The sequence below is a fragment of the Pongo pygmaeus genome, chromosome 10, assembly GCF_028885625.2.
Source record: "Pongo pygmaeus isolate AG05252 chromosome 10, NHGRI_mPonPyg2-v2.0_pri, whole genome shotgun sequence".
NCBI classification, from domain to species: domain Eukaryota; kingdom Metazoa; phylum Chordata; class Mammalia; order Primates; family Hominidae; genus Pongo; species Pongo pygmaeus.
This window is the reverse complement of record NC_072383.2, coordinates 39,687,780-39,699,954: the sequence shown is the minus strand read 5'-3', so window position 1 is coordinate 39,699,954 and position 12,175 is coordinate 39,687,780. Positions and strand designations below refer to the sequence as shown.

The 12,175-nt window shown below is 41.8% G+C and overlaps 2 protein-coding genes across 10 annotated transcripts in view; one reads left to right on the top strand and one right to left on the bottom strand.

The window, feature by feature from the left end:
• Positions 1–347: 347 nt before the first annotated feature.
• On the bottom strand, positions 348–1,903 carry LOC134737648 (laforin-like). The gene is made up of 3 exons (XM_063647229.1): positions 1,852–1,903; positions 1,355–1,819; positions 348–567 (listed from the first exon to the last, which is right to left on the bottom strand). The coding sequence occupies exons 1-3, from the start codon at positions 1,901–1,903 to the stop codon at positions 536–538; spliced, it is 549 nt and encodes a 182-aa protein (XP_063503299.1). The 3' UTR covers positions 348–535.
• The window catches only part of YAF2 (YY1 associated factor 2), a 76,786-nt gene continuing 66,146 nt past the window's right edge, over positions 1,536–12,175 (top strand). For 5 of the 9 annotated variants that reach the window (XR_010127786.1, XR_008493060.2, XR_010127788.1 and 2 more), the window contains exons 1-3: positions 1,536–1,927; positions 2,360–2,485; positions 4,092–4,476. Coding sequence is in view for 4 of the 9 variants with exons in the window: in XM_054445322.2 (XP_054301297.1) it covers positions 1,902–1,927; positions 2,360–2,485 (152 nt within the window). In the remaining 5 variants the exon portion in view is untranslated. The remainder of the gene's footprint in view (positions 1,928–2,359; positions 2,486–4,091; positions 4,477–12,175) is intronic. The other 4 variants (XM_054445322.2, XM_054445323.2, XM_063672636.1 and 1 more) reach the window with 2 other exon arrangements.

Below are 12,175 nucleotides of genomic sequence, written 5' to 3'. Positions count from 1 at the left end.
ACAGGGATTTACAAAGTGCCTGGCACATAGTGCTCAAAAAAATGTTATTTATTTATTTACTTAGAGGCGGAGTCTCGCTCTGTCGCCCAGGCTCGAGTGCAGTGGCACGATCTCGGTTCACAGCAACCTCTGACTCTCGGGTTCAAGCGATTCTCCTACCTCAGCCTCCCGAGTAGCTGAGATTACAGGCGCCCGCCACCACGGCTGGCTAATTTTTGTATTTTTTAATAGAGACGGGGTTTCGCCACGTTGGCCAGGCTGGTCTTGTGAACTCCTGACCTCAGGTGATCCGCCCGCCTCGGCCTCCCAAAGTGCTGGGATTACACGTGTGAGCCACCGCGCCCGGCCAAAAAATGTTATTTTATTATTGATCGCACAACAATCTCATATAGATGCCATTCAGAATATGAAACGTTGAGAATTACAGAAATTAAGCAATACTTCCAAGGTCTATTAGCTAAGAAACAGGAGAAGCAGGCTGAGAATCCTGGGCTTCTGACTGTATTATTTCGTATGTAGTTTAGCTATAAAATTATCATTTTACATGAATTCGGACTGGATGTAAACCTAGAAAGATGGACAGAAACAGCACAGTTAAAGAGGGATATACTTTATGTAGAAGTAACCCATGTGCATGAAGGAAGGGTTCTGGTAAGGGAATGAATTTCATCTGCACTCTTTGTCAGGAGGCAGCTTTCCTTATGGGAGAGGGAGGTAGAGGTAGGGAAAATATGTGAAGCCTTTGAATGCCAGGCTAAGGAGTGTGGGCAAGTCGTTAGTGGTTCTTGATCAGAGTGGTGGCATAGTATTAACAGCATTTTATTATTAATCCGGTTGTGGATTACTGAATAGATTGGGGAGGTGGAAGTGGAGCTTCGGAGACCAGTTAGATGGCTGTTGCTAGAGTCTGGAGTATGAGAACCTTTAGTATGTTGAGGTAGAGACCTGGGAAGGTGTTCTTTTGTTAGCAGACAGCGTTGAGGGGACATGCAAACTCCTTATATTTAAAAAGGACTTATGAGTATATACGGGTTTCTTTCAAAAGCAGCTACTGCAGAGGCCTGAGAGGCCAAAAGGGCGCGTTTGGAATTAAAACAGAGTTAGACTCCTGGCTTTGTCATTTTCTAATTATGTAGCCTAGAGGAAGTCACCTAACCTCTCTTGAGTCTTGATTTCAATTCCTCTAAATTAGGGGTGACAATCCCTACTTGTTAGAGCATCTGTGTGCATAAACCAGACAGTGCTTTAAGGCATGTAGTAATGGCGCTGCGTGTTGGTTCCCGCCTTCCCCCCGGTATCCTGCAGGCGGGGGCTGAGTAGCTAAGGACGGCGGAGGCCAGGAAAGTCGTTCTACCTGGAGACCCCGGGCTGGCACTTCTGTCCAGACCTGGACAGGCCTCCGAACGCCGGCCGGCCCTACCTTGGACCAGGCTTCGCACGGGATGACGGAGCATCCCCTGCCAGTCGGTGGGACAGACGTTTTCCTCCTCAGAGGGGCTCTGGAGCGCGAGGCAGTCCCCAGCAGCCGGGAGTACGGAGGGGGCAACGGGGGAACAGCGCGGAGAGGCGGCGCCGGCGCCCGAGGCAGCCACGGCCACCGCGGCCACCCCCGTACCGCCTGCCGGCCAACTCGCCGCGGGTGCTGGGCCGCGCTGGCCGCGTTTGAAGTCTCCGGCGCGGCTGCTGGTTGGCGGGCGCGGGTCACGTGCGCCCAGGCAGGAGTTTCCCCGACAGCTGGAGGCTGCGTGGGATCCGGCGGCGGCTCCCGAACGCGGCGGTGCGGCCTTCCCCGCCCCCTCCCTCCCTCCTCCCCCGCCCGCTTCCGCCCGGCTTATTATCCTCCTTATTGACAAACAGAGCGGCCGCGGCGGCGACTCTCGGCGTGCGTTGATAGCCAAGCCATGGGAGACAAGAAGAGCCCCACCAGGTAACAGCGCCCGGGCCCCGGGGCCCGGACTGTGCGGGCGGCAGGGCCCTCGTGCAGGGCTTCGGGTGGCCGCCTCGCTAGCCGCCCGGGCACCGGGGCGAGCACGGGGGCAGCGTCGCTGGTGTGCGAGTGCTGCCGCTTGAGGGGGCCGGCGCCGGCCGCCCCACAATGGAGCCGCGATGGCGGCGGCGACCGGAGCGGCCGCCCGGGTGTCAGAGCGGCTGTGGCGGCGGCGACTGCGGCCGCGTTCGCGCCCTGCCTCTTCCTGACTCCCTTCCCCCTCAGAGCCGGAGCGCGGCGCGCCGGGGGCCCGCGGGGCGGGGGTCGCGGAATTGGGGCGGGGGGCGGGGCGGGGGCGGCCGCGGGGCCCGGGCACCGGGCGCGGCCTGCTGGTGACCCCGCGCCGCGTCGTGTCCGGGTTGTGTCCTGCAGGCCGAAGCGGCAGCCGAAGCCGTCCTCGGATGAGGGTTACTGGGACTGTAGCGTCTGCACCTTCCGGAACAGCGCCGAGGCCTTCAAGTGCATGATGTGCGATGTGCGGAAGGGCACCTCCACCCGGTGAGTCCCGGGCTTGCCCCTCGCGCCGCCGGCCGGCGGGGTGGCGACCAGAGGACGCCCCTGCGGCTGCCGCCCCCTACCATGACACTCGCGGACCCTGCGGGAGGAGGCGAGACGGAGGTGGCTGTGGCGATAGGAACTGGGTCACATTGATCGCAGCCCAGGCGATGGTTTGCGGTGAGGGGTAATTGAAGAGGCTGTAACGTTTTTTGCTGCCAAGAGAGAATAAATTATTTAAGGGAGGCATTAGCTACTGCAATTTAATTCGTATCGCTGGGTGTAATGCCCCTCTCCCCACTCTGGGTATAAAAATGTTGGCTGCATTGTTGTGTTAGTGTGTAGGGATCAACGAAAACCCATAAAATCCTCTTTAGGAGCAAAGGATGTAATTTAATTTCGTTCCTAAAGAAAGAAAAGTATCTGATTGCAGAATACACAATATATTAAAACTTCTTTTTCTATATGTACTTCTGGAAGGGTCAGATCAAGGTTTTATTTAGTGTTTTTATTCCAGTACTCTAGTATTTTATAAATAAGTAGTTGGAGATGAGCCCAGTCACAGGAACAGCTTTTTACTGAAAGTACCTGTATATCTTTAGTTTGATTAAATGGCAGTCTCTTAGACAAATGAGATGAAAAGATCTCTGCCTATTTTCAGACTTTATTTATTGTAAGCTTGCAGTATAATAACTCTGTCTTTTAAAAAATGACATTGAATTAAGTGGATAAAGAAAATCATCCAGGAAATTCAGTCAGTGGCATTCTTAATCTGTCAGCACTTAGTTATCGAGCTCCTTGATTTTTATACGAAGGTACCCTTTGAATTAAATATAATCCTGTGATTTATTACTTAATATTTAGAGAAGATATATATTTTGATATTACAAAGTCCATTAGAAACTAAACTATAACAATAAGCATACTAATCTATCTTACTGTTGCTTTAAAAAAGAAGGCATATATAATATTGACATATACAAATATTCAGTAGACGTTAGATTTCTAAAAAATGAGATCTTGATTTTTAAAAAAACACCGTTTACAGAATTTTATTAACTTTAAAATGTAGAGACAGGAATGGTTGACAACTTATTTGAAAAATTTCTCAGTGAAGCTCGCTGGTTTTGACATGCTTGCTTTTTGTAAATCATCATATGCTTTTTGTATATTCCCACAATGGATAAAATATTTTGTACATTTTTCATATTCAAAAAGCAAACTTTCAAACTTATGCTAAATTTAAGGGATTACAACAGAACATTCCAAAAAGAAAAAAAGTATTTGCTAAAATGATTGTGGTTACTATTTTTGGACCCGTGATTTGTGATTTAAGTATTTTGAAAAGCAGAGTATCTTCTTGGCTGTGTAAGGTTGGAGTTGGTTTAGATTATATTTGTATATCTGTGTTAGTACTTCGTGCCTTTTAAAATGCTCAATAAGCAATTTTTAGAAAATTTGTTTTTTGGAGGCAGGAACATTAAAGTGGAGACAATTATAATCTTGATCTCTGGTACTATATATTACTGCTTTTTGTTGTTCCCTCTCTATTTTCTTGTAGCCATTAGAAAAATACTGAAACTAGAAGAGCCTATATGTTTATTTGCAGGGACAGCAAGGAAGGGGGGAAGCTGGTGTCCTACTCCACAGCCAGTCTTGGGGTTAGAGGAACCCTGAGAAATAGAGTAGGTGGTGGCAGCTCAGAAGAGAAGAAACAGGCCGAATACCTGGCACCTGGAAGAAGAAGGAATATAGTACACAGGGGAGTTGGCCCAGGACAGAGAAGTGGGCCTAGTTTAAAAGAGGCTTGAGGCCCACATGGGGGCCCCTGACATTTTTTTTTTTTTACCGGTACATCTGAGCTCTTGTAGATCCAATTTTTAGTGGTGGAAACATTACTTGAGGAGGACTCAGAGAAGCATTGTCATTTGGATTGAAACTGAAGAGGCTCTGGGCAACTCACCAGAAATCTAAGGGACACTGTGTTCCTGAAAGTAAGTGTTCTACACCACGACCCTCTCAGCTTCTTCCTTCCTCTCTCTGAATTGTCTCTTCTCTTTTGATTTTGGCTCTAAGTTAAACCTAAGAGCTCTAATTTCTCTGTTATCTGTTATTTTCCTAGTGGTTTCTGAAATTCAGGGTAGAATCTGTGTTTGTATAGAACAGTGTGGAACAGGGTATTGTTAATAGAGAAGATATTGATTGCATCACAGAATATTAATATTTTTCCTCTCTGGTAATGTTAGAAAAACAAGATTAAAGGACTACAGAATGCTGTTGGAGAAGCAGAAGTTTCAGTAGTTGGAAGGAATAATTCTCTATAATTGACTTATTAATTAACAGGGTAATTTCCAGAGTAAGGTTGGCAAGTACTAAAGCCGAGACTGGATAGCTGCAGAGCAGAAGGATGCAGTTTGCTAATGATTTGTTTGTGTGACCCACAGATGGGATTTGAATCCTTTGGGTCAGACTGACCTTTGAACTGATTCTGCCTCGTTGCCAAATGTTAGGCCAAGTCTAAGCCATTCTAGACATTTGAAAAACTTTTTTCTTTTTAAACCTGCAGAGAAGATTGAGTCCTTGTTCTACCTTTAAAGTCTTTTTTTTTTTCTTTTTTCTTTTTTGAGATAAGATCTCATTCTGTTGCCCAGGCTGGGTTGCAGTGGCATCATCCAGGCTCACTGCAGCCTCGAACTCCCAGGTTCAAGGGATCCTCCCACCTCAGCCTCCCAAGTAGCTGGAACTACAGATGCACACCACCATGTGTGGCTAATTTTCTTATTTTTTGTAGAGATGGGGGATCTCTATGTTGCCTAGGATAGTCTCAAACTTCTGAGCTCAAGGGATCCTCCCACCTTGGCCTCCCAAAGAACTGGGATTATAGGAATGAGCCACCATTCTGGCCCCTTTAAAGTCTTTATTGACAATATAATTTTTTTTCTTTAAATAATATTAAGCTGAAATTCTTTATGCAACAGAACCCCATTTCCTTTGGCTATATCCATCGTAGGTCATGTCTTTCTAGAGAACGAAGTTACATTCATGGCATGTATTTCAGAATAAAATGATTTGTTGTAGCTTCAGTTCCTCAAGTTTTAATTTTATTTTAGATTTTGGGGTACACGTGCGTGTTTGTTACTTGGGTATATTGCAGAGTGGTGGGATTGGGCTTCCAGTGTACCCATTACCCAAATAGTGAACGTTATACCCAACAGGTAATTTTTCAGCCCCTCACTCCAAAATTTTTTACATTGTGCTTTTGTGAGAGAAACAGTAGTAAATGTCAAACTGACAGGAGATTTTTTAAAAGGAAACAAAATGCCACAGTGACAAATTATTTTCAAGACGCTGCACAGTCTTTATATCTGAAGTTTCTTTTCTTTCTTTTCTTTCTTTCTTTTTTTTTTTTTTTTTTGAGGCAGAATTTGAGACAGAGTCTTGCTCTGTTGCCCAGGCTGGAGTGCAGTGGCGTGACCTCGGCTCACTGCAACTTCCACCTCCCAGGTTCAAGCAATTCTCATGCCTCAGCCTCTGTGGTAGCTGGGATTACAGGTGCCCACCACCACGCCAGGCTAATTTTTGTATTTTTAGTAGAGATGGGGTTTCACTATGCTGGCCAGGCTGGTCTCAAACTCCTGACCTCAGGTGATCCATCTGCGTCGGCTTCCCAAAGTGCTGGAATTACAGGAGTGAGACACCGTGCCTATCTGAAGTTTCTTATAAGGCAAGAAATGTCCCAAATATAAATGCAAGAAACTGTAGGAAGTTAAGGATCATTCTTGGCTGGCCCAGTGGCCCACACCTGTAAGCCCAGCACCTTGGGAGGCTGAGACAGGAGGATTTCTTGAGGCCAGGAGTTTGAGACCAACCTGGGCAACACAGTGAGATCTCATCTCTACTAAAAATAAAAAAAATTAGCTGGGTGTGGTGGTGCATGCCTGTGGTCCCAGCTACTCAGGAGGCTGAGGTGGGAGGATCCCTTGAGCCCTGGAGTTCGAGGTTGCAGTGAACTGTGATCATACCACTGTGCTCCAGCCTGGGCAACAGAGTGAGACCTTGTCTCAAAAAAACAAAATTCTGAATCATCAGAGAAAATGAAATATTAAATATTAAGGATAGTCTGTATGAGGGTGATAATCAATGTGTGATGATTAAATTAAGACTGGTGTCTTATTGGTACTTCATCTAGTAGTGGACAGTTACTTAATATTGCTTAATTCAGATAGCAAATATTTAGAAATGAAAATGATAGAATTATTGGTTTGGGTTTCAAACTGTGGTCTAAATGATTCATACCAGGCTTTCAAATGTAACAGGTAATGTTACATTTTCTTAGAGGATATTATAACAGTCCTTTAGGTTTCTCATAGGTGTTATTTTAGAGAGCTATGAAAAAGATTTCACATAGTAGAAAGAGTGCTAGATGTTATACTAGTATGATTTTGGTAACCTGGGTTCATATCTCATATCAACCATTTCAATATTCAGCATTCAGCAAATGTTTATTGAGCATCTTATTTAAGGCCTGAGTTGGATACTAGACATACAGTGGTGAACAAAATGGATTTTTTTGTTTCTTTAAAATTTTACGGTTTTGCAAATCAGAACCACTTTAACTGTACCAACCTCTATATGTGAGGTTTAGTGTTAGTAGATCTTTCCTTTATGTGTAGGCTGAAGAGGTGGAACTTCTTCATTAAAAATATATGTTGTTTATAACTGAACACAGTATTATTATTATGGTTAGGTAAAAAGAGTGAGTTATTTCAGCTTCTGTTAAAAGTAAGCTGTAAAATCCACATTCTGAAAGAAGCTTAAACCAACTATCATCTGGTAGAAGTCTTTTCAGCATCGTTGTTTTCTTGTCATACTTGCTTTATGTCTTCATATTTGAGGTTTGGCACTGATTCTCCTAGACTTTTGGTGTAGGAATGGGAGAAAAAAATTGAGGACCATCTACATAAGTCCTTTTTAAAGAAATACATGGTTCCTGAGCCTCCTCCTGTCTGTTTGAGGAGCCTTTCTGCAACCATTTAGTTGTTCAGAGACTCCTTATTCTAGGAGATTTCTTACTTGTTTGTTTTTTGTCCTGTAAGAGGACTCACACTGGTTAATTGTATACGGGTAAATTTTACAAGTGATTATTAGTGTTTGTATAGTCTGGATATCAGAGTGGTTTTCAAAGTGTAGTCTGAGGGACACTGAGAGTCCCTGAGATCTTTTTAGTTGAAGCTTTCTATGAGGTTAACACTGTTTTTATAATAATTTGAAGATGTTATTTGCCTTTTTCATTGTGATGGTGCAGAGGCAGTGACGGGTAAAACTGCCAGCACCTTAGCATGAATCAAAGCAGTGGCACCAAATTGCTATCTTCATTGTAATATTCACCACCATGTACATGCATGCAGTAAGAATAATGTCAGTTTGAATTAAGAATATCCTTGAAGCAGCAAAATTTACTAATTTTATTACATCTCATATTTTTTAAAATATTCTGTCTGACAAAATGGGAACTACACATAAAGCACTTCTACTGTATACCAAAGTATAGTGGTTAAGGGAAAGCACGTGTGTAGTTTGTCTTGCAAGCAGAGCTAGTCTTTTTGTCATAGAGCATCATTTTTACTTGAAAGACTACCTGAAATACCATAGTTATTCAGACTTGGATATTTAGCATATATTTTCTTGAAAATGAATATATTCAAAAAATATATCACTTCAAGGAAAACACTTGATACTATATGTTGCCAGTGATAATCATTCAAGTGAAAATTAGAATTTTTGAAAATTTGAAGCAACAATGAGCTTTAGAGTTTCTGTGTATAAAGACTTTTCTGAGAAGATTAGTGGTGGTATCAATGAATATAATTTCTGATATTTCACTATGAAATGTGTCAGCATTTGGAAGATACGCATGACTCAGCAAACAAATGGTTTCTAGTTACCGATGTATGATTTTACAAAACTGTAATGGGTAATCCATTCGAAGTACAAAATACCAACAGATTCTAAGGGAACACTGAAAACTTCATTGATGTGGTTTCAGATTTCACATTGCAACTAACTTTTGAGAAACAACTGTGTTTTTATGTAGTATCAAAGAATAACACCTATAGTTATCTGAAAATGCTATTAAACTACTTACCTCTTTTCAACTGTATATCTGTGAGAGTCCAGATTTTCTTAATATTTTTGGACCAAAACAACGTATTGCAACAAATCGAATGCTGAGATAGATGTGACAGTCCAGGTGTCTTCTACTAACCAGATGTTAGAGGTTTGCAAAAATATACAATGCCACTCTTCATACAAAATATCTTTGTTTTGGAAAATAATAAGTTTTTAAAATAAAAATATGTCATTTAATATGTGATGTATTTATTTTTTAAATGAACTAAGATATTTAGATTTTTATCAGTTTTTATTTCTAATATAGTAAACATCGATATATGATCCACATTAAGAAAAACAAAAAACAAAAACTCTTAAATTTTAAGAGTGTAAATGATCCTAAGACCAAAAAGTTTGTGAACTGCTGGTCTAGAGTTTATTGGCTTGGGTTTCTACATGTAATGGCTTTACTTCAGCAGGTATTCTTTTTATTTCCTTTATAGTGTGAGGCCTGATAACTAGTATCCTAGTTGTTTAACTCAGTGGCCCAATCTCACCCATCTGTTGATGTCGGCTCCAAAGTATTTGATGTTGTTGGCCCTTTTTAAATTGAAACTCTACTTCCTTGATGTCTCTAAGACTCCTTTTTCATAGATTTCTATGTATATCTCTGAAACCCATTTCTGCCTCCCCAAACCTGGCATCTGTATATTCTTTACTTTGTATGTGGCATAAACTCCTTTCTGGAACCTCAGCTAGAAACCATCATTGTCTCAGCTTTGATTCTAATTTGTAGTCATCCTTCATGTCCTTTCTCTGGATTGTCTCTTAAATCTATCCTTTTTCCTTTTATGTAGTTACAGTTCAGAAGCCCATATCACTTCTGTCATGAACTATTGGACAAATTGGTCTCTCCTTTGGAATGCTACTAACATCTTCATTATCTTTTCTGAAACCTATCTGATTATGTTGGTCCCTGTATATTTAAAAAAAAAATTGAGTCCTATTAGTGGCTGCTGAATAAAGGCTGAGATCATTAGGATAGTGTTCAAGGCCATAATGATAATCCATCTCTAAACTACCTTCCTAGCTTCATTTCCTGCTGCTTATCCCAATCCTGTGCTGTGTCAGCACTGAATTATTTTTATCATACGGTACTTCTTTCTTTCTTTCTCTCTTTCTCTCTTTCTCTCTCTGTCTCTCTCTCTCTCTCTCTCCTTTCTTTTCTTTCTTTTCTTTCTTGACGGAGTCTTGCTCTGTCGCCAGGCTGGAGTGCAGTAGCGCGATCTTGGCTCGCTGCAATCTCCGCCTCCAGATTCAAGCGATTCTCCTGCCTCAGCCTCCTGAGTAGCTGGGATTACAGGCGTGCGCCACCATACCCAGCTAATCTTTGTGTTTTTAGTAGAGACAGGGTTTCACCATGTTGGCCAGGATGGTCTCCACCTCCTGACCTCGTGATCCACCTGCCTCAGCCTCCCAAAATACTGTGATTACAGGCGTGAGCCACCATATGGTACTTTTCAAAGAAGCCCTCTAGGATTACCGTCCCTCCACCTCTTGGTATCATATTGATTCTATGTATGTAGAGTCAGTCATGCACTCCATAATGACATTTTGGTCAGTGGGGAACCACATATACAGTCCCATAAAATGATACTATATTTTTACTCTACTTTTTCTATGTTTAGTTATGTTTAGATACAAATACTTACCATGGTGTTACAATTACCTGAAACATTCAGTATAGTAACATCCTGTACACCCCTAGCTTCAGAGCAATAGGCTCTACCATATAGCCTAGGTATGTAGTAGGCTGTACCATCTAGGTTTGTATAAGTACATTCTGTGATGTTCCCACAATGAAATCACCTAACGATGCATTTTTCAGAACATATCCCTGTCATTAAATGATGCATGGCTGTATGTATATGTAATTATTCCTGGAGAATAACTATATTGTAGTATAATTGTCTAGACACTTATCTTCCCTACAGGGCAGAGACCGTCTTATTCACTTTGATATTCCCAGAAGCTAATAAAATACCTGAAGTATTATAGATATTTAAATGTTTTCAATTAATGTTTCTTCAAATTTGACAATTACTATTTGACACCTGATGTTGCTTTTCCAATAATTTTGAACACTATTTGTAAAAGTATTATCAGACTATTTTGTCTCTAAGTTGTAGGTATAAATCGTTTTAGCATTATTTATTTATTTATTTTCTGAGACAGGGTTTCACTCTGTTGCCCAGGGTGGAGTGCAGTGGTGTGGATATAGCTTACTGCAGCCTCAACCTCCCAGGTTGAAGTGGTGCCCTCACCTTAGCCTCCCAAGTAGCTGGGACTACCAGGGTGTGCTACTATGTCTGGCTAATTTTTAAATTTTTGGTAGAGAGGGGGTGTCAAACTCCTGGGCCAAAGCAGTCCTCTCACCTTGGCCTCCAAAATGTTGGGATTACAGGCATGAACCACTGCACCCAACTGTATTAGCATTATTTCAAGGATGATATTGTACATGAACACCTTAGCATTTTTAAGGAACAGCTTTGGCAAGTTGTATAATATTATTATGATCTCATTTGTGGCCACTTATTAGGTCTCATTTTTCAGATTGTTGAAATTTATATGGTACAGCTAAAAACAAAGTATTTCTTGACTAAAACCAATAAAGTCATGAAAGTGTACAGCGTATTAAGAAATATATTGTATATTCCATTGCTACAAGGAGAATAAAATACCTAGGAATACAACTTACAAGGGATGTGAAGGACCTCTTCAAGGAGAACTACAAACCACTGCTCAAGGAAATAAGAGAGGACACAAACAAATGGAAAAACATTCCATGCTCATGGATAGGAAGAATCAATATTGTGAAAATGGCCATACTTCCCAAAGTAATTTATAGATTCAATGCTATCCCCATCAAGCTACCATTGACTTTCTTCACAGAATTAGAAAAACTAATATAAATTTCATATGGAACCAAAAAAGAGCCTGTATACCCAAAACAATCCTAAGGAAAAAGAACAAAGCTGGAGGCATCATGCTACGTGACTTCAAACTATACCACAAGTCTACAGTAACCAAAACAGCATGGTACTGGTACCAAAACAGATATATAGACCAATAGAACAGAACAGAGTCCTCAGAAATAACACCATGCATCTACAACCATCTAATCTTCGACAAACCTGACAAAAACAAACACTAGGGAAAGGATTCCCTATTTAATAAATGGTGTTGGGAAAACTGGCTAGCCATATGCAGAAAACTGAAACTGGATCCCTTCCTTACACTTTACACAAAATTAACTCAAGGTGGATTAAAGACTTTAACATAAGACCTAAAACCGTAAATACCCTGGAAGAAAACCTAGGCAATACTATTCAGGACATAGGCATGGGCAAAGACTTTATGACTAAAACACCAAAAGCAGTGGCAGCAAAAGCCAAAATTGACAAATGAGATCTAATTGAACTAAAGAGCTTCTGCACAGCAAAAGAAACTATCATCAGAGTGAACAGGCAACCTACAGAAATGGAGAACATTTTTGCCATCTGTCCATCTGACAAAGGGCTA